This window comes from Choloepus didactylus, chromosome 17 (assembly GCF_015220235.1).
Source record: "Choloepus didactylus isolate mChoDid1 chromosome 17, mChoDid1.pri, whole genome shotgun sequence".
In the NCBI taxonomy this organism is placed as follows: domain Eukaryota; kingdom Metazoa; phylum Chordata; class Mammalia; order Pilosa; family Megalonychidae; genus Choloepus; species Choloepus didactylus.
Window position 1 is genome coordinate 78,671,303 of NC_051323.1, and position 24,838 is coordinate 78,696,140.

The 24,838-nt window shown below is 57.3% G+C and overlaps 1 protein-coding gene across 11 annotated transcripts in view; it reads right to left on the minus strand.

The window, feature by feature from the left end:
- LOC119511976 (paired box protein Pax-8) overlaps nucleotides 1-23,907 on the minus strand; it is a 71,247-nt gene extending 47,340 nt beyond the window's left edge. For 2 of the 11 annotated variants that reach the window (XM_037806435.1, XM_037806431.1), the window contains exons 1-2: nucleotides 23,421-23,488; nucleotides 223-2,616 (exon numbers count right to left, since the gene is read on the minus strand). In XM_037806435.1, the coding sequence (XP_037662363.1) occupies nucleotides 223-484 (262 nt within the window). In that variant the 5' untranslated portion in view covers nucleotides 485-2,616; nucleotides 23,421-23,488. Of the gene's footprint in view, nucleotides 1-222; nucleotides 2,617-23,420; nucleotides 23,514-23,832 lie in introns of those variants that run through there. The other 9 variants (XM_037806438.1, XM_037806440.1, XM_037806439.1 and 6 more) reach the window with 8 other exon arrangements.
- Nucleotides 23,908-24,838: the final 931 nt, after the last annotated feature.

Sequence of the window (24,838 nt, forward strand, 5' to 3'; positions counted from 1 at the left end):
CTCCTTTTCCTTCCCTTTTGAGCCAGAGAACCAGCCTTAAACAAAATTATGTGGAAAAACACAAACTCGAATGACCGAGGTGTCTTCTCACGCTAACAGGGAACTTGCCGGCTTGCAGCTGCGGCAGCCACCTGGGGCAGGTGCCAAGAGCACCCTCCGCCGCCCTCCTGGCCTCGACCCTGTCCCAGGCCCCGGCCTGTGCCTCACCCCGAGTCCACTTACTCCACTTGCCAGGCAGTGCTGCAGCAAGTGGCAGACGTGTCCCCTGCTCTTTCCTCACGGGTTCACTATCAGAAGGGCACAAACCAAAAATCAGGCCATCACAGGGCTGCACGGATCCTCCGGGGCAGGCCACAGGGGCCCGGCTGAGCAGAAGGACATGGAGCCACGGATGCGGGACGGGGGACGGGGGACAGGGGAGGAGCTTCAGGCGATGGGGGCAGCTGGTGTGGGTGCAGGTGGTGTGGACAGGTGGCCCAGTCATAGCTGTCCCTGCAGCCACGTGGGCTTCTGGCTGGGGCCACAGCTGATCCACACGACTTCTGCGACCGGCTCACGTGAGAAGAGCCAGGCCTAGTGCAGGGCAGCGCGGCCTCCCGGAGGGGCCGGGGCAGAGTCCTCAGGGTGAGGGGAGCAGGTGGGGCAGGCCCTGAGGGACGCGGTTGCAGGAGGTTGTGGCCGAGGGCAGAAGGGCCCGCCGTGCCCATTAGGGCCCACTGCACAGCACACTCAGAACTGCCTGGCCAGGTGCCCTCAGGCCCCAGCTGTCTGCAGCCGGACAATCAAGTTCCCTTGAAACATAAAAAAAAAAGGCAAAGGAAAGGCTGGAGGCCTCTGGCTTGGGCAGCCTTCAGGAGGAAACGCCCTCTGGCCAAATCCCCGGTGTGGGGCCTGCTCTGCTCCCCCTTCCTAGCAGAGGCAACCGGGGCTGGGTCCAGGGTCCCCTGCGGCCTCCCGGCTCCTGCGGGTCCAGCCATGAGCACCAGGCGGCGCCCGCTGCCCCAGAAGCTCGGGGTCCCTGCCCCCCAGCAGGCAGCTGGAAAGGTTCAGAAACCACATGCCACTCTTAGATGGCAGGACTCGGCCCTGTGCATCTTGGAAAGTCTGCGTCTCTGCAAGTTGGCTGCAGAAACCCGAAACTGCACCCTGAGCAATGTGGCCCTACAGGGGCACCTGCCTGCCGAGCCTCCCCGCTGCCTCCCACATGGTAAATTCTCGGGTGCTGGGGCTGGCTTGGCTTCGGGGTGATTCGGTGTCACTGTGGAGAGCCTCGGGCCAGATCCTGACTGGGCTCTGCCCATATTTACCTTGTCATTTGAGAAACTTTTGTTTGCTTTTATATCTTAGTGTTTTCATCCATTGAATGGAGCCAAACAACCTCGAGCTGTGCCTGCTGCGGCCGACAGTGATGGGAAGCAGGGCAGAGCCGTGTAGGGTGCGGTTCCCCCATTTCTAAGACTCCCCTTGGTGACTGTCACGGCCCAAGCTTGACCCCAGGACTGGGGCAGTGGCTCTCAAACTCGAGAGCCCTCGGAATCACACAGCGGCGAAGCCAGCGCCCAGCCTGCGGCAGGACGGAGGAGCGTCTGCTCTGAGAAGTTCCCAGTGCTGGTCGAGAAATCTGCTGAGAGCCCCGGGCTGGGTGGGGCAGTGGCTCGTAAAGAAAACGTAAGAGTAAGTCCTCATAGCCCTCTGCTTCTAAATTGTGATTCCTGTCGCCTACGAATGACGGTTTCCACTTCTTTCCATCTCAGCACCAGTGGTCAGGTGCAAGCCCGAACAAGACAAGAGGCCTGGCCTCAAGGAACTTGAAATCTTTTTGGGGTTGCAATCTGACAAACTGGGAATGACCATCTCAAGCGGAGGTCTCTTGGAAGAGGCCCAGTGTTGGGTGAGCCAGCCCCGCAGGGTGGAAAACGTAGGTGCTGAGCAGACGGAAGTGTTTCCACAGGAAACAATCTGTGCCCAAGGTCTTGGTGCCTTCAAGGAGCTGAAAGACATTGACGTTGGCTCCAGGACTGGGCGGGAGCGTTTGGAAAGCACCTCCGGGCGGCGGGTGGGGGCACCCCTGTGGTTGGGACGGAACCCGGCCCTGCCGTCCTTCCTGGGTGCCGTGCAGGGCGTGGACTCGGCTGGGCGAGTCGCCGCCCGATGCCCAAGGTGGGCGCAGCCTTCCTTCCTGCTGTGCCCACTGCTCCGGCCGCCTTCACATGTGGTGTGGACCCGGTGGGCCTTGAGGCCGGAAGCCGGAGACGAGTGGGTGCCCTCGGTCAGTCTGGGGTGAACCAGGAAGAGGTTTGAAGCTTCATAAGCAAAGGCCTTTTGCCTCGTCGGGGGCGCTTCTGGGGGAACGTGGGTGGGGAGTGGTGGGTGTGGAGGATGAAGACAAGACTGCCTGTCTGGAGAAAGCGAGTTCCTGAGTGTGAAGGTGTGCACACGAGGATGCACGCTTCCCACGGCCAGAGAGGACTCATCTCACAGAACGACAGACTTGGAACTCTGCAAAGCTCCAGGGGAAGACGGCTGTGCGGACATGTATTTTAGGCAACGTGGCCATTTGGGGAGATCTTAGAGTGTTCTTTGGTAATTTCTTCACCCCTTACAAGGCTCTGAGGACTAGGGATGGAAGGAGAAAAACAGAGAGGCTTATTGCCCCCAACCCTTGTTACAGGCACCAATACCCAAACCCAGAGAAATTCTCCCCACGTCCCCATAGTCCTTTGAGCAAGTCCCCGTCACGGCACTGTCTGCAAGTTCAAGGCAGGGAGCAGGTTTGGCCTCCCTAGCCCCCGAAACAGAAGTACAGTGAATGCTTTAGCATCTACATGTGACAGGAAAATGCTTTGCAAACGTGAGGAGCTGTGGTGGCGGCTGGGATTCCCAACAGCAGGGCCTGCAGACTCTAGCGCTCCAGCACTTTCCCTTTTCCTTCTGTCTGATCCCTCTGGGCTCAGCCCAGTGCTGAAGTGGCAATGACCCAATGTGCTGCCCTGTAAAACTGTCCATCTAACTCCTGGGAAATTTGCCCTAACCTGAAAGCTTGTCACGGTGGGACGCGAAGCCTTGGCAGGACTAAGGTAGGAGGTGCAGCGGCCGCTTCGGGGCCTTCTGATCTTGCTGGGTCCACCCCTTCCATGAAGGAATGGCCTGGCCAGTGCTAACCAGCCCTGGTCTCCTCGCCTGGTGCTGTCACTCAGTTGCAGGCTGGTGACCTCCCTCCGTCACCTCCCAGCTGCTGTCTTTGACTTGGTGCCTTTCTGAAATAAAGGCCAGGGTCTCTGCCTCAAACCGCTCCTGAAGAAAAGCATCTCAACACCATGCGATCCCCGTGCTCCAGGCTCTCGTTGCCCGGAGGAGAACTGGAGTAGACCGTCTAGACCAGAACAGAAGGAGCTGCACTCTTAGGGCAGCACTTTGTGTCTGGTTTTACCTCCAGCTCGCTGCATGACCCTAGACTTCTCCTAAGGCTCCCTGGGGACGAGAGACAGTAGCTACGTAGAGGTGCTTAAATTCCTCATTCATTTCTCATCGGTCCATCTTCCTTCTACCTGTTCTGGAGCTCTGACTATCCTCCCATTTCTTATTACCTAAGTTTCAAATAAATTAATCTATGTTGCCTCCCTACCTCCCACCTGCAAAAAAAAGAAAACAAAAAACAGAAACAGTAACACAATATTCTCCTTGTCACTATTTTCCTGTTGTTTTCAACGAAATTTCTCAGAACATACCAATACCAGTTCCGGTTTCCTCCCACCCGCTGGCCAACTCCGTTCCTCTTGCTTGGCGTGTACGCAGACACTGGGTGGTAGTGGTGGTGGGAGGAGGTGCCGCTTCATCCCTCGCAGAGCCCGCCCCTCCCGTGTCCCCATGTCCTGGCTCCTTATTCCTTGGGTCTATGCTTTTCATTTCTCCTTAATTGGGTTTTCCCTCTCCACTTGCTCCATTAGATGTGGGAGTTTTTCAGATTTCTCTCTGAGTCTCCCATCGTCTGTGGTGACCCAGCCCGTCCTCTTGGCTCTACCTGCTGTCCGAATGCTGATGGTGATCTCCAGCTCAGATCTTCCCACCCACATTCACGTCGGTCCTACTGGGGGTCTCCCCTTAGGTGACAAACAGGCCCCTCCTCTGGCATTGCCGTGTCAGGAGCCACACGCGTGCAGAGCCTGCACTTCAGCTGCGTCTCAGCCACCTTCCACCAGTCCCTCGGAGCTGCACTCTCTCTGCCTTCTGCACTTCTTCAGGGCTCACAGCACACCCTCCTGCCTCGGGAAGCTTGTCTTCCCCTCTTATCCTCAGATTTCATCCAAATACCACCTCCTCCGGGCAACTCCATCTTACACAGGTTAGGGCCTCTGGATGTTCTCTTGGCTTCCTTTACTTTTCTTGCATTCATCCCAATTTTAATTTTACATTTATGTGTATGATTATACGTATGAATAATGCCTGTCTTGTCCCACCAGAATGAAAGCTCCATGAGGGCAAGGCTGTGTCTGTTTTGTTCATGTTAAATTTTATTAGGTGTTCAATAAAAGTATGAATTAACTTACAGACCCCAGCTTCTCCCATGAGACACACGTCAAACACTCATCAAACCAGGACCTTTTTACCTATTTACCTAGCCAGTAGCTTTCTGGCTGTCCCCAGAATTCAGGCATCCGTGTGTCATTGTCCATTTGCCGTGTGTTTGTCGTGCACCCACCGTGTGTCAAGCGCTCTGCTGGAGTCGACCCCTACCCATACACGGCTGCCAGCCTAGGAAGTGAACCCACAGTTCCTGCTTGGGGTCAGTGCTGAGAGGGAAACAAGACGCCGACGTACTGTGGTAAAGAATGAGGTGGGCCAGACAGGGAACTAGTCTGAGGTGGCGGTCAAGGGGGCGCTCTCTGGGTGGCGTGTGAGCAGGTGTTAATGTCCCGTGGACCCGGCCTCCCGTGTGGCAGAGCAGCACACCCCAAACCCGGGCCCGCCCCTGCCACCCCCACGCCAGGAGCCCTGACAAGGCACCTCCCCACCTCCGCGGCCTGGTCCCAGTCGTAAACCCAGTGCGCATGCTCGCCGAGACCCAGCTCCCTTCCCGCCCCGCCGGAGCCTGAACTTGGGGTCCCACACCCAGAGCTGCCTCCTCTTCTTCTGCAGTGGACAGTCGCCCCTGTCCCCTTGAGGGTCAGTCTGGGAGGCTCGCACCCCCGGACGTCTTCCCTGGGGAACAAGCCAGGCACAGTCCCCACCACTGCCCGGAGCAGAGTCAGGGGCTCCTCGCCGCTGTGTCCCACAGGTCGTCTGCACTCCTTGAGGGTGACTCGGCTTCTCATCCTGGAGACCTGGATGTTTACTGTGATGCTTGGTGCAGAGTTGGCACCCCAAAAATGCTGGATGAATTAATGGAAGGAGGGAAAGAGAGAGGGAGAGAGGGAAGGAAGGAAAGAGAGAGGGAGGGAGGGGAGGAGGGAGGGAGGGAAAGAGAGGGAGGGAGGGAAAGAGAGGGAGGGAGGAGGGAGGGAGGGGAGGGGAGGGGGAAAGGGGGAGGGGGAGCAAGGGGGAGGGAGGGGAGGGAGGAGGGAGGGAAAGGGAAGGAGGGAAAGGGAGGGAAAGGGAGGGAGGGAAAGAAGGAAGGAGGGAGGAGGGAGGGAGGGGAGGGAGGGGAGGCAGCCCACAGAGGGCTTGGCAAACTCCACACATTCTTTCCCTTAAACGGAGTATTGTGTGTTTTCCATGAACACATCATCATAAATATGAGTTGCTTAAAGCGGGGAGTCCAGATGTCACAGCCCAGAAAAGGAGAGGTTTGTCTTGCTTCTGAAGGAGCCAGTGTTCACGCCAGCCCTTCCATGTTGACGCTAAATGCGACTGCCTGTTTTGCCAGCACTCGTGGGGCTCAGTGGAACGCAGCAGTGCAGCCCCGTTCTGCGTCTTTGTCCTCCAGGCGCATCCTGTGAGTGACCGTTATTTTGCCATTTTACGTCGATGAGGAAACGCAAGGAGCTCAGCTCGGCGTTCGAGGCCGAGGACATGGGACACCGGCCCTGGAGTCCCGCTCCTCAGTCCTCTTCCGGCACCAAGCGGCCAGGGTCCAGTCGGAAAGAAACCGCCCCAGGGACCCCAGCAGAGGCTTTAATGCGGGGAATCCCCCCGGGGCTCGGGGAGCTGCGGGAGCCCCGAGGAAACGCCGTGCGCACTGGAGGCCAAGGGCACCGTGCGAGGGCGCAGCAGCTTCTGCTGGAGACCTGGGTGCGCTGGTCTGGGAGGCCGCGGCCCGGACCTGGCACTGTGTCCCGGGGGTCACAGAGCTCCCCGCATCCCGGCCGCCCGGGAGCCCCCGCGGCGGCTCACGCACTGGCCGGTTTTCATCTGCGCAAGCAGTGGGGTGAGGGCGGGAGAGCAGCTTGGGGACAGCCCCACCTCTCACTCCCTCCACGAGCTTGGCCGTCACCTCTCTCCACGTCTCCTTCTCGGTGTCTTGTGAGCTCCGCTCCCGACACGGCCTGGGGCACAGGCAGCCCTCAGGAAGTCAGCCATGGGGTCCGGGGCCGCGGGAGGTCAAGGCCGGGGGTGCTTGCCCTCGTGGGGAGTGGAGGAGGAGCTTGGATTCTCATTTAACTAATTTATTTCTCAGCAACTGACAGAGCCCCCTGCTGCGCCCCATTTGCCACTCTTCGTGCCTGGGTCAGCCTCTGCTCCTGCTTCCAAAAGGCTTGGTGATGAGAAAAGGACCATCCCGGAGGCAAGCGTCTGCAACGCTCTGAGCGGCAGGAAGGGATCCAGCTCCTCCCCACTCCCGGACCCTCACAGAGGGCGCTGCATTGATTGCTGGGCCTGGTGGGGTCTCCGGGCTCCAGCGCGGTCATGGAGCCCTGGGACGGCGAGGCCCAGCCCAGCTCCCGGCTCCGGCTCCGACGTTGGGGGACTCAGAGGGTCCTGGACAGCAGGGCGAGTCGGCTCCCTCGGGAGGCGCAGTGAGACGGTGGAGGGCGAGCGCCGAGGGACGGACACCAGGTAATACAGAGGCTCCCCTGGGCTGGAACCGACTTTGGCCCGGATTTCACCAATGGTGGAGGCGGAGGAGTTGGGGAGGAGGGGCTCTGTCCGGTGCTTGGGAATAACACTAACAGCATGTTATGGAGCTCACTCGTTGAGCCGAGCAGAGCACTTCAAATGCACCTTTTCACTCAATTCTCAGAACAACCGGCAGAAGGAGACGGCACTGTGTCCCCATTTTGCAGACAAGGAACTGAGAGGCAGACACAGTGGCCGCCCGCCCGAGGCCAGGGCTCCGTGCAGCCCGGCTGTCCCCGCCACTGCGGCCGCCGGGCCTCACCCCTCCCTCAGGAGCTGACTTGTCTTTGCGCCGCCTGCCGAGGGCGGGAGCATCCCCAAAGCCACTTCACAATCTGCTCCAGCTTTCTGTTTGGTTTGGGATTTATGATTGTCTCTCACCGGAGGACTAGCCCCAGTCCTTGGTTTCTCCCACGCCTCGCACATGGTTTGTTCTCCATCCTCAGCTGGCATCCGCCTCACCGCCTTCTTCCCAGCCTTTCTTCCTCATGGTTTTTACTCCTGTCCTCAGTCCCTCCGATCCCTGGCTGGCTTTCGATTCCACCCCTTGCTGAGCGCCTCCTCTCCCTGTACCCCCCGCCTCGGCATCGTCGTCGCTGCGTCACCGCTCAGGTCCTTTATCCCATCTTCCCTCACAGGCATCCTCAGCCCCACCGCTATTCTTGCGTTAGCGTTGAACCCATTAAAGCTAATTTGTTTGCCCTAATCTCCATTTATTTTTCCCTAGTTGATATTAGATCTCCCTTTCTATTGCTCAGGCATGATTTTCTTTGTCTTCCTAATGGTCCACCGCCCCTTCTCTATTAACGTGGTCGCTGCACTGTGTGAGTCCTCTCCGCCCCTCAACCCCTACATCCACCCTGTCACCTCCATCCCAGGAAGGGCCCGGGGCGCAGGTTTCCAGGGATGGGGCAGCTGCAAATGTCGGCAGACACAAGCTCCCGACAGCGCAGCTGGAGCCGAGGCCCATCTGGAAGCCCGAGGAGCCACCTCTGCAGCCAGGGGAGCTGGGACACCTGAGGGCCACCTGCAGCCTTGGAGGCCACCGAGCCCAGGGGGCCCTCACCCAGGGCCCTTTGGGGCCTCTCAGAGTTCTGACTTCTGCAAGCTTTCTTAGACCCTATGAAGGATATCAGTTGGGCCACTTTCTCCATTTCTCCTCCATCCCAAGCAGGACAAGCTCTCCCTAGAGCCCCTGGAGACGAGAAGCCTCCTCTCTATGGCTGTGACTTTGAGGATGGCTAATCCAAACCCTGCACCTTGGCCCTTCCCGCCCCTAGGAGAGAAGCCACCCAGGCCCACACTCAAGAACTTTGGCTGCCCTGCTCCCCCACGGACACCCAGGAGGCCTCCCTCACTGCCCCTGTGCATTTGGGTACGGGCTTTTCCCCTTCCTGGCGACCTCCTGGTCCGGAGGACAGCGGAGCTTCCCAGCACTGGACAGATGTTGGAACCCTCGGGGGAATTCAGACGTCCCTCCTCAGCTCGGCTCAGTCGGAACCTCTTCGGGAGGTGCTCCCAAGTCTGCATGGTCAGGAGCTCCTTCTGTGATTCCTCAAGAGTTTATGCCACTCAGTAGTCGGTCAGCAAGCACTGATTGAGAGCATCAGGCAACTGATTGAACAAGACTTCCAGCCAGAGGCTGCACGTGGCGTCCAGTGCTTCCTGGAGGTTCACTGCAGTCACTTTTCTTGGTTTCTCCCCCTGAGCTTCCTGGCATCACGTGCTGGGGCTGCTGTGGATGGGGCAGGCGTGTGGCAGCCTCTGCTGAATGCACCCAGGAGCCCAGCATCATGCAGATCACTGTGCAGATGCCATGGGGGTTCAGGCTGCTTTAAAAGTGGGTCTGTGTTAAAGTAATTTCCAGCTCACTGGATTTCTGTTCAGTGAGCACCCACTCTTGGTCTGATATTCCAGGCCGCGTATGATTCGGAACACAAGACACAGCCTCTGCCCTTGAGAACCTGGCAAATCAAAAATCTCTGATGTGTCAGAGAATCTTAAAAGTTTTAAATCCATTCACATCCCCATCTCTTTCGATCTCCCTACAGCCCTGTGGAAACCTATGGTGGTGTGTGTGTATTTGTGTGTATGTGTGTGTGTGTGTGTGTGTGTGACTGCGTGACAGCCTGTGTATTTGTAGGTGTGCGTGTGTGTTACTATGCGTATTTGTGTGTGACCCGAGTCTCTGTGTATGTGGCTCTGTGTGTGAGTCTGGTATGACTGTGTCTGTGGGTGACTGTGTATGACTGGTTTTGTATGACTGTGTGTGACAGGCTGTGTCTATGTGTGTCTGTGACTGTGTGTGTGCGCATCTGCGTCTCTCTGTGTCTGGGTGTGACTGGGTGTGCCTGTATCTGTATGATGGTGTGACTATGTGTGCATCTGTGCCTGCGTGTGTATGAGTGTGACACTGTGTATCTGGCTGTGTCTGTATGGGATTGGGTGTGTCTGTCTGTGTCTGTATGATGGTGTGACTCTGTGTCTGGCTGTGTCTGGTGCGGGACACTGATTACGTGCTTCGACTTGGCGGGCCTGGGCCAGGGGATCGGCCACCCCTGGGGAGGGTAGTGGGTACGGGTGAACAGCGCCCTTCACAGCCCCCCGGGCCTGGGAAAGTGAGGCCGGAGGCAGGCCCCATTTCCTCACCCAAAATACCACTGTTAGGAGAGGCCTGCCGGAGGGAACCGCCTTTTCCCCACCCCCTTATCTTGCCCGGACACTCCCCGTTGCCAGTGCAACTCCCATCACCACCAGTGCGCATACATTGTTGCCAGACACCATTGCCAGAGCAACTCCCGCCCCTTTTCAAACAACCTCCGGGCTCTCTTAGAACCAATCCTAACCTCCGCACCCTCTCAGAACCAATCCTAGCCTTTATCCCCTCAGCATTGACTTGTAACAACCCCCGCCCTCTATGCCAGCCTATATAACCTGTGCTCACCCCTAATAAACGCTCTTGGCTTCTTCACCCTCAAAGAACCGTGTCCTGCCTGTTCCTTCTCGCCGTCCTCCACACCTTGCACGCCTCCGCCGGGGACCGGGCCCAGTCCCCCGCCTCGCCCTCGCCTCCAGGAAAGAGCCCCCGCCGCCGGTACCCTCCGAGCAACGCCGAGAGCCGAGGGTTCAGCAACCGGCCGCCCCCCCCCCAGACAACTCAACTGCGACCGCAGTCTGGTGTGAGTGTGTGTGATGTTCTGTGTCTGGTGTGACTGTGTGACTGGGTGTGACACTCTGTGTCTGGCTGTGTCTGATGTGACTGTGTGTGATGCTGTGTGCCTGGTGTGACTATGTGTCTGGTGTGACTGTGTGACTGTGTGTGACTGGGTGTGTCTGGCTGTGTCTGGTGTGACTGTGTGTGCCCGGGTGAGGTGTGGAGCTCTCTGGGTGGGAGCCCTGCAGGGGACCTGGCCGTCCTGAGGTGTGAAACAGATGGGAACAAATGAAGAACCACTTTTCCCAGCCTGACACACCAAGCAACACTGTGACAAAGCGGAGCGCTGTGGTCCCCACACCTGTCTGCACCTGGCTGCCAGACCTCACCCCCAGCGAAGGGGATCACACTCGGCAGACGCAGCCTGCGGGAGAGGGAGGCGAGGCGCAGAGTCACTCCGTGACCTTGCCTGCCAGCCTCAGTTTCCCCACCTGGCTCGGGGGAGCAGACGATCTTTGAGGCTCTTTCAGGCCTAATCCCATGCCTCTGGGAGAGTCCCTAGGCCTTGGGGGTGCAGAGGGAGCTCCCAGGGGCCCCGGGAGCTGCAGGAGTGAGGGCGAGCCTCCCGCCGGCTGCAGGACCCTGGGGTGGCCCCGCTGGGAGGCCGGCAGAGCTGCAAGGCTGCTGGGAGGTGCCCGGCCGGGGAACGAGGTAGAGCCGGGGCCAGCACGCGAGTTCTCCCAGGGGATGGCCGAGCCGCCTGGGCAGACGGTGGAGGGCCAAGGAGGAACGGGTCTGACCCCAAGCACATCCTGAGAGTTTTGCTTCTCGTATCAGCTGTTTCCTCGTCAATTTTACTAAGTGTTGAACCCAGAGGGGAAGCCCCTTTTGCATATTTTGCATGTGGGAAGCCAAGATTCCCCTCCTCTGTGGGGGCACTGGGGGATGGGGATGCAGCAGGAGAAGGTCTGGCAGACACATGTCACTTTTCCCCTCCTCTCTGTCCACCCCAGCCTGGGCTTCTGCCTTTGGACTGACGGTCAGGGCTCGGCAGGCTTGGGGACGCCCCCAAGACCAGCCTACATCAGTGGGATATTTGGCTGCCCGCCAGGCTTCACCCCCAAGTGTCTCTTCAGAATGAGGCAGGCAGAGAGCAAAACCACTTTTCCAAAGCCTGCACCAGATGCTTTGTAACATCTGAGCCCCTAAGTGCACCAGCTTCTCTAGGTCCCTGTCCTTGGTCCTTCCACCAAAGCATCAAAGCGTTGACAGAGCCGAGCCCCCAAGCAGGCACAGCCCACTCCGGCCCTGCCAGGGGCTTCTCACCAACCCACACAGAGCAAAGCTACACGTTCTCCTCCTTCCAAGAACTTCCTGACCCTGGATCCAGTTGAAAGGTGGGTAATTAACTCAGATAAGTGATTTGTGGGGTCAGTTCAATTTCACAGCCTTATGAGATGGGTGGGGCTGGCATGAGCCTCATGTCATAGAGAATGACACAGTCTTGGTATGTTGCAAGGTTTGTGCACAGCCCATTGGGCGCAGACCCAGGAGGAGGCCACATGGGAAGAGGGTCCCTCAGGGAGCTGCAGGACAGACTCCACCACCCGGAGGCCTCCAGGCAGCTGACCCTCCATCAGTGGCTCACAAATGCTCATCCACAAAACAACCAGCTGAGGGGCCCATGAAGGGGGCACATTCCAGGGCCCAGGAGAGCTGATCTGTTCTACAGGCCATGCTCGAGAAACACTCCTTTAAAGAGAAAAATACATTGAGCAAATATTTATTAAGTACCTAGTATATACTACCAGGTGTCAAATGTCATTTGGGGAGTTTCATTCCCAGCCTACAGAATCTCGTAGCTGCTGGTCCTCACAAATGCTCTGATCCTGAATCTGACGAACACCTGCCAAGCGGGTGTCCGACCTGTGGGGACAGAATCGCCCGGGCCTACCGGCGTTTGCTCTTTTCAGGGGCCGCTGCTGCCCCAGCCTCACCACCTGCTTCTGGGCACAGGACCTTGTGTCCCCATGGGGTAGCACCAGTGTCCCTAAAAGGCTGTGTTCCTGCTTCTCTGTCCCCTATGGCCAATTATTATTTTAAAAATAAGAGTAATTATAGCAATAGCATTGGAAAGAACCAGTGTCCTTGACGTTGACAAAGCTTCATACACAAAACTCAAACATACAAGTTAGGTCAACTAGTAAAGCAATAGGTGTACCTTCCCCAGCATTTGTGACACCCTCGCTCCATATGAGATTTTGCATAAGGTGCTGGGGATATAGGCAGCTCTAAGAGGGTTCTTACTTTTGTCTAGCTCAGAGGTGGGCTGTCAATGTAAAAAGATAAATGGCATTTCTGAGTAGCAGATTCTAAGTGCCAAACGACGGAATGGCAAAGGGTGCAGTGGGAAGCCATCCAGAACAACCCCAATAAGGGTCTCAGAGGGCATCGCGGCAAGGAGATGGAGCATGGGCAGAGCCACTGCGTGGGGAGGGGCCGGACAGCGGGGTCTGCACCCGGAAGTGGTGGGGGATGGGGAGGGGAGGCAAGCGGGCCCGGAGCAGACTCCTCCTGGGCTGCCCACCAGCCGCTGGGCTGCAGGTGAATGTCAATATTTGGATTAAAAGGAAGTGCAAGCAGGAAACTAAATTTATTTTGGAAAATAACCAGGCTGAGATTCTCTGGAACAGGGCCAAGAGAGAAATCAGAGCATTCTGACAAGGTGAATAATCTAGCAACCACAGCCGTTCCAGTTGCTAAAAACACCACAAAGCCCAAGGAGGGAAAATAAGGGCTCAATAAACAAACACATATATTTACGGGTGAAAACTGACAACGGAAGTGCAAACTCGAGGTGCTGGATGGATATTTCATGCACAATTTGGTAAAATGCCCCAAAATACGAGTATTGAGTGCACCTGACCCAGGTTTTCTGACAGCAGGTTAGCACCCACCACCCCACACGGCTTGTCAAAGCCCCTCACGGCTCCAAGCAGGCCAGAGCGCCAGCCTCCCCCTTGCTCCGCGGGTCGTGTCCACCTGACTGAAGCATGTCCTTGCTCTTGTCAACTCTGGCTGAGAGTCTGGTTTTCCTTCCTCTATCCCCGGAGCCTCAGGTGAAGGTGGGGGCCGCGCCTCTTGAGCACCAGCACCCCGGCGCCCTCACCGTGCAGGAGCTTCGTGCTTTTGAAGTGGTGTGGGGCTCGGGTCACAGCTCCAGTGACCGGGGCTGAGGGACATGCTGGCGTCGGCCGAGAAGGGCTGCGAGACGCTTCTTGACGAGCTCCCGTCAGCTGCGAGGGGCTCAAGCACAGGCCCCAGCCTGGGCGCCCATTTGGGAAAGACAAGACTGGAAGGCGAGGACAGGGTCACCGCCCGACTGCAGAGCGCTGGGAACGGAAACCTCCCAGGACGGGATCGAAACTGGTCTCCCAAGGGACCGGATGAACTGTGATGTCCCTGGGTGGCTGCAACGGGACTTCAGGGGCGATGGGCCCCCCAGAGGGAATCTTGGGGTGGGGAGCCCCAGGGCAGCAGAGGATGAGACCCAGGGAGCGCAGCCCACGTGCGATGGTGGTGTGTGGAGGGATGGCGGACCCCACGTGCCAGGAGCGCCGGGACTGTGTCAGGAGAAGCGACAGTGAGAGGTGGCCCGGGGCCTCAGAGGGTGTGGGGAAGAGCTGGGGCTGCCTCTGACAGAGGCGGGGATCCTCCAGCCTGGGAGCTCCGGCCACGACGTGGCCTCAGACCCTCGCAGGGACACCGGGCAGCCGGAGGCCACGGCACAGAGCACCGCAGACAGGTGCTGCAGGCTGCCGGACAGGACCCTGGATTCCGAGGAGAATGTGGGGTGGTTCCCACTGCACAGGAGAACTTACAGGGCAGCATTCAGAATCGAAGGCTTGTTGTCCACACGTGTCCTTTCCCTGCTTTGCTGTGGTAACCAGTGCCTCTGCCACCCGGCAGGGAAATGCTGTTTGAGGGTCACCGATTTGTGACAGTTATACAAATACTTGTTGATTGAAGGAATGAAATCGTCACGATGACACTGCGTCGTGTGTGATAACGAGAAATACAGTTCCTGCAGACCCTCCCGCAAGCCGGGACACCGCTCTCCACTTCCACGTGTTCCCTCCAGTGGTCGGGACGTAGCTATTCTTCGGGCAGTGGGGCAGGTTGAGGGGTGTCGGGGGCAGAACCCTGGAGAAGACCCGGGATGGGCAAGTCCTGCTGCTGTCACCCCGTGGGGAAGGGCCACCACGAACCCCAGGGGCTCGACAACCTGCTTGTCCCTGAGCTCCCTGCGGACGAGAATGCTGGACCCAACGTTCCCTCCAGGGACCCCCCACCCCTCGTGCCCCACAGCCTGGGGTGGGGGCTGGGCCCTGGGTGCCCTCCCTCATGCCGCAAACCAACCCGTGGGCCTCAGGAGCCGGGGGGATGTCCCGTCAGCTGCAGATTTCATGCTGAGCCTGCCCCACCTGCAGGGCCAGCCCCGGGTAACAGGGCCCCACTTTCTCTCCCAGGGCTGCTCAAAGCCCCAGTCAGGGCTCACCAGCCGCACCTGTCATCTCACAGGTGTGCCCCTCTGGGTGCCTGAGGGTGGGGCCTTCTCCCAGCACCTGCAGCCCAGGGCCGCCTGCACATGGGCGTGCCTCAGTACAGGCTTTCCCCTGGCATGTCTGCCTGTGCAACAGGGAGTGCAGTGTGTGTGTGTGTGTGTGTGTGTGTGCATGTGGCTGGATGTGTGTGTGTGTGCAGACCAGGCGAGGACCACCAGCGTCTGGGGCACAACTTTCAGGAGGCCTCGCTCACTCAGTGCCAATCCTGCACTGTGTGAGCATGAGAGGGGCAGCCTCCTTTCAGCTTGCACCGAGGGAGTGTGTGTGCATGTGTGTGTATGAGTGTATGAGTGCACACGTGCAGGTGTGTACACGTGTGTACGAATGTTTATGTGTGAATGCACATGCGCATGTGTTTGCATTGCAAGAGTGTAAGTGTGCATATACTGTTTGTGTGGAAGTGTGTACACAACATGTGCATACGTGCATATGTGCATGTGCACATTGTGTGTACATGCATGTGTGAGTGCCAGTCTGTACACGTGTGTGCATGTGCTGTGTGTATATGTGTGTATGTGTGTAAGTGTGCATGTGTGCATTTGCATGTGTGTGCATGTGTGTATGTACATAGTGTGTGTAAGTGTGCACATGTGCGTGTGAGTCTGCAAGTGCGTGCGTGTGCATGCATATGTGTGCATGTGTGTATGATGTGAGCGTGTGTGTTTACATGTGCACGTGCACGTGTGTGTGTGTGTGTGTGTGTGTGTGTGCACATGGCATTTGGGCTTCATCACAGCCCTCACTGGGCTTGGCAGTCCCAAGCAGGTGAGGGGGCCCCCTCTCACTTGCCCAGCCCTGGCTCAGCCCTTGCTGCACCTCCACAGCCCAGCGGGCCCCACCAGGCCCCACTGTGCCCCACGCTGTCCCCTGGTTCTGGTGGGGCCTCTGCTCGGCCGCAGGATGGTGGATGTCAGCGTACTCGGGAGCAGAATGTGGAGAGAGGCTCTGGCTGAGAAGCTGAGGCCCCGAAGAGACAAATGGCCTCCACCCAAAGAAGACTGCAAGACTTGCCACAAAAATAGAAATGAAATCAGGCGACGCGTAATTGTGTCTGTGCCGCCTGGTACAGAGAGTGACTTCCAGGGAGCTGCGGGCCAGAGTGGCGTGGCTGAGGCACGATGTGCTCTCAGCCTCTCCTCTCCCAGGAGATGGACAGACAGCTTCCAGCCCGAGGGAAGGACAGCAGCTATGTCACTGTGGCAGGACTGGAGAGGGAGCCCTGAGGCCTGGGGCCCTGCCCAGACAGCCCCACGGTCACCAGGAGAGGAGCAGCATCTTCCTGGAATGGGGGCCCTGGAGGGGACTCCCTGCCTACAGCCCGGAGATGGCCGCCAAGCGTTTTGCCTTGGCAGAAGAGGCTGTGTGTCCACGGCCTTTGTCCTGCAGCTCTGCCTCTGCCGAGCACTGGCCAGCAGCCCCGACCCGGAGCCCCAGTGCCAGCAGCCGTGGAACCAGGCAGATCCCCACCCCAGCTCACGTGCTCCTTCGGGGAGAGCAAAGGCTCCAGGGTCGTCAGCCAGCGTCAAGAAGACCTCGTGGAGTTGATCTCTCGTGGGCGACGTGGTTGTGCCATGGTGGCTGCCCAAGATAAATGCCCTTGGTCCCGCCTGCTGACTGTCCGGGTTGTTGTTTTCAGTCCTCGTGCCTCCACTGAATTGTTTTGTCTGATTGCTTCCCTCTCCTGGTTTCATTCCAAGATTCTGCTCTCTGCCCTGAGGAGGTGCCTCTCACCTTGCTCAGCCCTCAGGTTCCGGCTGGTTCCTTCCTCAGCTCCAGCGCTCCGCCCTCCCCGGGGCCTTCCCTCCTCATTCCCACCTCGAGTCCACCGAGCTCGGCCCTGAGGACAAGCCAGGAAGTGGCCCTGTTCCTGCCGCCTCCATCTCTAGAAGTCCCGAGAGCAAATCTCCGTGGAGCCAAAGAGCAACATGGCCTCCAGTCGGCAAGCTGCTGCTGCACAGCTGAGAGACGTAGATGCCAACCAGGGTTCGCCATCGCCAAACTCAACTATGATTGCACAAAGTGGGAAAACGTGGGACTATAATCAGGTGGTGGGGGGCAAGAAGGGGAAAGGTGATGATGGCACAGAGGAATCGTGGATGTTTTATTTTTTAAAGTAAATGTGTGTTTCTGAGTTAATTAATCCAGGGACAAGTCTTCCTGCCACCCCGTCTCAGGTGTGCACACCCACGTTAGCTTGCCTTTCCGCGAGGACCAACCCACTAAAACCCTAGAACATCCTGGATTCCCACGTAAAGTCCAGTGACAGCCGGCTCCATCCCAAGCCTGATGCTCACCGGGACTCCGACTTCTGTAAAATGAAGCCAAGCGCCTCTGTGGAGACACAGTAACAGCTGACAAAGGCCGCAGTGCTCCACGCAGCATCTCCCGCGTCCCCGTTCCCTCGATCCCGCCAACCCCCAGAGGCTATCAAGACACCCACGTGGAAGTCTCAGTTTTAACCGGAACAAAGTTTCAGCTCTGGGTTTCAAGTTACTCACCGAGAGCTTCACTGGCACCACTTGGGAATTTGCCCTGGAGATTCTCGGAGGCTGACACTGGGGACAGAGAGCGGGAGCCGACAGGACACGGGGCTGGACGGGAGCCGAGCAGCTGGGGAGGCGGCGTTCCCTGTGTCACCCCCTGGAAGCTGCGCAGCTTTCACGTGGTGAAGACAGATGAGGAAATTCCAGCCCGAGAGACAAACGGCTGGCCTGAGGTCACGCCGTAAGTGGCGAGGTTCAGGTCAAGTGCAAAGCCTCCGGGGCTCAGCACCTCCTGCGCCCGGGGAGGGGTTCCAGGGAGGGAGAGACGCCGGGCCGGGCCCTGTCGCCCCTCACCCTCTCGATGCCTCACGCTCCCCAAGTTTATCCCACGACACACACAGAGGGACCTGAGCGTGCAAACACACAGCTCATGTGCTGATAGCTGATTAAGCCGTTTCTCGCTCAGCTGCGTCACCAAACCAGCTCCACGAGCCTTTCTGCTGGGCTGGCAGGACAGCGTGTCCCTGCAGGCCCATTAGCACTGACTGCCCAGGGCACGCGAAGGCCACTTGGGAAAACCTGTGAGCACTGTGGCTGAAGGAGGGGGAGAAGGGAAGGAAGGAATGTTTCTTCTCTCTCTGCTCAAACCGAAGACAGGTTTCTTCAGAGAACCAATGCAGAACCCGGCAGCTGCTGTCCACAATGAAAATGGAGACCTTAAAATAAAAATCTCTTTCTAGCTATGGAACAGGTTGAACCTCAGCAAAGACTTCCCTTGGTTGGCCTCGGGAATAAGCACAGGGTGGAGCCCAGGACGCCAGGCTCCTGCCTCTGAAGGAGACCCTGGTTTCTACTCAGGCCCCTTCCTGAGGAAGGACTTCCGGCCAAGGAGATGTCCAGATTTAACGACACGAAGTGGGGTTTTATAGTGGAATACTTTCCACGAAGAATTTTGGTGCCTTATAAGAGGACGTTGTTTAGCCGGCCCCCACTGGCTGAGAGAGCGGTCTGGAGAAGCTTCCAGCCAGCCATGGGGCTAGTCTTCCTCAGTCCACTACCTCTGGAGCTGGGAAAATGGTTATGAGCCCCCGAGAGCCTGTCAAAAGGCCACTCCCTGAACTAAAGTAGAGTGGGCACCCCTGCCCTCCTGGGGTGGGGTCTTCAGGAGCCAGAGACCCCTGGCCTGCGCTCTCCATACGCCCCCTGGAAGAGCAACACAGGGCACCATGTCGGACACAGCAACTTGCACATTTGCCAGGAGAACGCCTCCACGCCCTGCTCCCAAAAGAGCCCCTTTTTATGTTTTCGCTCATTCTGTGCTCAGAACAATGGAGCTCAAAGCTTTCTCAGCTCAACTGAGGCTCGGTTCCTCTTGGATTGATAAATAGAGCAGTTTGAGACACAACTGCAGACAGACCCACTGTGGTGAGAGAAAGTAAACGGTCCATGTACCGGTGGACCCAGCAAGCTCCTGGCTGAGATAACAGGGTGGGGACGCCGAGCAGCCCAGGCCGCAGAGCCACAAAGTGGGCTCCCCACCCGCCACCCAGTGGAGACCCCTTTTCCATGCTTGGAAATGCCTCAAGAGAAGGAGAGACCCAGCATCATTCTCTCTGGTCTAAAGGTGGCTCCTCTTCTTTGCCCCCAAGCCCTCTGTGTGTAATTGAAACTGGCTAGGGAGAGAATTGGAATTTTTCACAAATAGAATGTGATAACTACATAATGTGATATGAACATTTGAAGAACTTTTCCTATCTAAAATATTCACTTTAAACTCCCCCCAATTTTTTTTTTTTTTTTTTTGGTGAACTAATTAATAAATGCAAATTCATTCAGGCATATCCTGACTGAATTACCATTTCATTTAATTGCAGGGGAATTTTCCATCACTAAATCCTCCCTTGCTGATTTTTTTTTTTGCATTATTTATATATTTTTTCCAGTTTCACTAATAGTGAGGTTGGTATGTGATATTATCTGCTGTTTGTAAGTCTTAAATTTCTTTTTCATTTAAAACGTTTCCTCATTCTTGCAGCTTCACGTAATCTGGAGAAAAATCATTAGACGCAGACAAAATTTTACACTTAAATGATTGAAAAAGACACTGGCTGAAATTAACCTGACAGGAGTGCGTCTTGTCTGGTTGTGCTTCTCTCATCGCATGTGTGTATGAGCGTGTCCATGTGTGTCTCCACTCTTGGTTCAGGTGGACACATTTCCCTGTCAGTGAGTCACAAGACTATGTAAAGATTGTGCAAACACAACTAGGGTTGGAGATCTCAGGGGCTTTAATAATAAAAATAAATACCACTCACATCTCCTTTTAAGTCCCCAGGGTACAAAGTGCATTTTCTTGCCTACTTTTCATGGATGCCAAAACAAGACTTTGCCACTGAGGAACCTAAGATCCTGACCAGCTGGCTCCTAAAAGACCCTGCCTCTTTTTATACATAGAAAAGTGGGGAGGGGGTGTTTCAGGTGGTGGTTAAGAGGTGATTAGGAGCTATGGTAGAGATTTAGTAGTCAAGAGAACGTGATTTAGAGCAGGACTGTGATTTTCTCTTATTGAATGGCAAAGGTTTCATTCACCTAGCTACCTTGGTTTATTAAATAATTTCTTTCATTTTATTCTCTCTTCAGCCACCTTTTCTCTGCCCCCCCCCCCCACTGCCTCCTTTCAGTGTCTTTCTTTTTCTCTTTATTCTTTCCCTCCTTCTTAACTCACAGTAAAATGTTCTGGAGGACGTGAATGATTAAACTGTTTACTCCGAGTTTTCGTCATGAACCAGCATGTTACCAAAAGTAAAGTTTCACCTTTATACCCAACTCCATCAATAATTACAGAACAAGGATGACTATTAGTAAATTTTTCTTACAATTAGTTCTTACAATAATGGTTCTGTTTATTCTGAGCATACAGAATTCTTTTCATTTTATTTTCATAAAAATTAATTACAATTCAAAATAATCTGCTCCAAAATGAAGTTGGCAGATTAAGAGATTGTGAGTAAATCAATGGGAAAAAGTATACTCATAAAACATGTACTTCATTAAAATGAGAGATTTGAGGCAGTATAACAGAAAGTTGTGACATTATATTAGTAGAGGCTCTCCTTTGAATAAAAGTATCTCTTAATAATTAAAATTCCATGAGATTGATTTTTGTTTTGTTTTCCTTCATTTCCTTTGTCCTCTTCAGCAAAATTAGGCAGAGCTCCTTGGGGTATACACTGATAAAATTAATTAACTGTCCTTCTACTTCCAAAAAATTCCCAAATAAATACTTCCAATAGACATCAAAAAGTGTCAATTAGAAATAATTACTTCTTATCAATCAGTGGGGCAATTAAAGTGACAAAGCTTGAAAAGATACTCATCTTAAAACTAATTCACAAGGTAGCTAAATTATCTCCTAATTAACTTTCCTTGAGGAGGGGGAGGACGGCCCATCTTGAAACAAAGGTGAATGAAGAACCCCAGTGCCTCTTCTGTGTGCCTCACCACTGTTTCCCGGCCCCGGAAGACCTGATTTCCAACCCAGGCAAGAAACAGGGAAGAAAAGGTCCTTCCCGAATGCACTTAAGCCCATTCCTCCTTTTTTATACCCAAGAGGAGGGAATGGCTCTTAGGTCTCAGATCCGGGAATCAGAGGCATCCTTTCTCCTCTTAAGTCTTATTTTACCCCTTGAATAACCTATTTTCAGGAGCTGGGGGGAGGGGGTTGTGGTAAGTTATTTCAAGAAACTTTTAATGCCAACCTGCTCACTTCTAATTTTTTTTCCTCATTAACAGTTAACGTTTTAACATTTTGTTTGGCATTATCACTACACATGTCTTTGAAATTTGGTAATGTTTTTGCTTCGAAGGATTTTTTCCCTGATGCAACAAAGGTGCGAGCGGATTTTACCGAACGTTAGGGAACGTTCAACCCGTAGCTGACAGCGTGAGCCATCCCTCCAGAATAGTGGGGCGGGGGCTCCCCGGGGCCGGCCGCGGGGCGCGCGGAGCCTCCACCTGCGGCGTCGCTGGCAGCGCGCTCGGCCTGCCTCGCTCCCGCGAAAGCCGCCGGCCTTCCGCTCCGGGGGCAGCTTCTAAATGGGGGCTGGGGTGGGGTGCCCAAGGAAGGGGGGGGACCTTAAAACTTTAGAGAGAACGAGTTGATAAAAATAAGAGGCTTATGAATTTCGCTGTAAATCAGGCGGCGGCGGCAGGTGACTGACCAACCCCCGCCCCGGGCAGAAACCGAGACGGCCTTGAACCAGCTGAGCCGAGGTCCACGCACTTCCCTTCTGGTGCATGAACACTCAGCTAAACCGAAGGAGGAAGTCTCATCCTCTTCCCTCTTTATTTCGTGGATTTCTTCCCCTGCGGACAGAAACTCCCTCCAGCCCGGGCGGCGGCTCCCTCCCCCAAGGGGCGATTTGCTTCGAGGTGCTGGGAAAGCCGCGCTTTTTCTTCTAAGCTGCTGCTGACGAAAAATAAAGTAAAAATATTTTTTTTCTTTCCTTCTTTAACTGCCACTTACTCTAACGAACGCTTCTAGGAAGCAAATATCGAAAGCAAAATCAAGCCAATCCGAGGGCCGTGCCACCGCCTTATTTTTCGGGCAGCGTCAGATGGGAAGGTCCGGCCCAGCCCGGTCATCCCGAGGTCCGAGAGCACCCACTTCTCCCACCGCCGCGCGAACAGTCAGGGGAAGTGGGGTGGGAGAGCGAGGCCAAGCGCGGAGCCGAGCGGAAAAGCGCAGCCGGAGCAGGGTCGCGCGCCGCGGGCCGGCCCGAGACCTCCTGAGCCGGGGCAGGGCGTCACCCCGCGCAGGCCGGGTCTGGTGGGGAGAAGGGGCTGAAACTGGTCTCAGAACGTGGCCTAGGAGCGCGCCCGGCGCCAGAAGCGACTGGTGAGGGGTGCCGGGCGGCTCCCCGGGGCCCCGGGCTCGCTGACCTCGCCGCGCCGGGAAGGGCCGCCTGCTCGCCTCCCTGAGGCTCCCGCACGGGCCGCGGGGCCGTGGAGGGCGTTCTCCGCCGAGGACCGAAGGCGGGATGAGAGCATCTTGAGGACTCTGTCTCCGGCCCTGGAGCGAACCGGGGCGGGAAACCTGCCGGCATCCCGGGGGCTTCCCCGCGCCCGGCGACTCCAGGCTGCGCCGCGCGCTGGGCTAAATAGAGATCACCGCCGCGCCCGCGCCCGCGCTGACCCTCTTTATTATAACAAATGTCCCGTGTGCCGAACGGGACTTCATATTCGCCTAGAATCCATCTGAAATATTGATTTCCTCTCACATCGCCGGCCGGAATCGATACTGCCGCGCCCTGGCCCCATAAATCGCTTTCCCGGTGGCGGGCTGTGTTCTATCCATCACCGCCGGCCGCGCCGCGCCTCCGCCCGCTGCCCGCACTCGCTCGAGTCCCGTGTCCACCCTGCGGACCAGTCCCGACCCCAACTGGGGGTGCGGGGAGAGAGGGCGCTACGGCCGCTGGGCACTCCGAGAGCGTCTGGAGGCCCTGGCGCCCCGGCGCGGGCGCGGAGGCGGGTCGGCCCCGCGGGCAGCGCAGCCCTCGCGGCCGAGTGCTCGGCGAGGAGTCCGAGGGCGCTCTAGTGCTCTGCCTGCCCCAGGCCCCAGGTTCCTTTCCCGGTTGGCTCGAAGGGTGCGGGGGATTGGCGGGTCCGCGGGGGGAGCCACCGGCAGGGACTGAGCGCGCCCCGGAACACCGGCTCAGAGGTCCGGGGAGGGAGCGCTGCAAGTCCAACCACCGCGCAGCCCAGGGCCTGAGACCGCAGGGCGCCCCAAACCGGCCTTGCAAGGCGGGGGCTGGCACGAAGGACAGCCCTGGTGTCCCTCACCGAGCTCCTCTTGGCTCTGTGCTGTCCACAGAAACAGGCCTGGGGAGGGCGGCTCTGCCGGGCCGAGGGGTGGGAGGAAGGGTCCAGGGCCCGAGAACCGCCAGGAGCCCGCGGAGGGCCAGGCCCGAGGCGCCGCAGTTGCTTCCCCGCACGGGTGGGTTCCGCAGGCGCCGAGCCCACCCTCCCAGGCCCCACCGACTGGAGCGCACGCATGGGCGCGCGGCGGCACCGGGACTCAGGGTCTTGGCCAGGCCGCATCCTTACCGGATCTGATAGAGTTGTGAGGCATCGCTGGGGAGTCGCTCCAACCCGCCGAGGGCTCCGGGCTTCTTCAAGCTGGTCCCCGCCGCCACACTGCTGCACAGACCCAGAGAGAGGGTCATGAGACTCGATGCCCGCCGCCTCGGACTCTCTCGCAGGCCCTGCCTTTGGGCTTTCACCATGTGCCAGGAGAGTGGGAGGATTTTTAGGCAAAGTGGGGTCACCTCAGCCTGGCCTAGCTAAGGCCGGCCTGTCTGCGGGATCCCAGTTGGCAGGCCCCCCAGGAAACCCCAAACTCCAGCTCAGGGGCCCTCTTCCTCGGCTGTGCCAGCCCCAACCCATAAAACAGGGACCGACGAAGCAGCCCTGCTTCTTGGGACCCCCTTCCTTCTTGCCCCACTCCTCTCTCCCGCACCTGGCCTGCCGCAGGCCCCGCCGCCTGGTTCCGCCTGCGAGGGTGCCCTGGGCCGCGTCTCTCCTCCTCCTGAAGTTTGTTCCCATCCGCCCGGCATCACCGACCGGTTTTATCCCACCGTGGCCCTGGGAGATGGGTCTGGCGAGGATTGCAGGCTGCGGATTGGCTGGCTGGGTGCAGGGGGTGCGGGGAGGGGAGGATTTTGCAAGGGGGACATGGCTGAGTGGACTCAGGAGTTAGAAACAGTCGCTGGAGCTTCTGTTTCCAGCGGGGAGAGGAGGGGGAGGCAGCTGAGCCCTGACTCAGGCCTGGAAATGTCTGAGGGGTGGGAGACGGAGACCTCAGGCCTGGGGTCCCCCTATGGCACAGAGCAGAAGGGAGAGGTGGCTCTCCAGGGCCGGCACCCGTCTTCTCACCCCTGTCTGCTGATGGGAAAGTGGCCTTTTCTCCTCCACGTGGGAACTTTGTTTTTACGCCTGGTTCTTAGGGAGAGGGCTGGAGGGGTGGCCTCTTCCAGGGCGGGAGTGTGAACAGCCCCTGAAGCCCATTCCCCGGGTTTCACCCAGACAGATCCACTGCCACATTGTTCAAGAAAACGGCCACATAACCTGTTCCACACCTCTCTGTGCCTTCCGAGCTCATGCGCAGCCTCAGGTCCTCCTTCTTGCTCCGTGTGGATTTCTCACCTGGGAGAAGAGTTCAGGGGAAGGGCAGTGGGGCCCACCTTAGAACTGGACCACACTGAGCTGACCCGGCCTGCCGGGCTCAGCATCCAGGCTCGGGGGACTGCATGGTGGATGAGAAGGGGTCTCTCAGGTAGTGTCTTCTGTTGGGGAAGTGGGGTACAGGGAACACTGTGTGTGGGATGTGGGGCCATGTCCTGGAATTCCTGCAGACCTACGGGGAGGGCCGACATGCTCCCCCACTCTCAAGCCTACCTCTGGGCCTGGGGTCCTAGAGAGAAGGGGAAGAGGGAAGCGGGCAGAGGAAACTAGAATTACTGAGG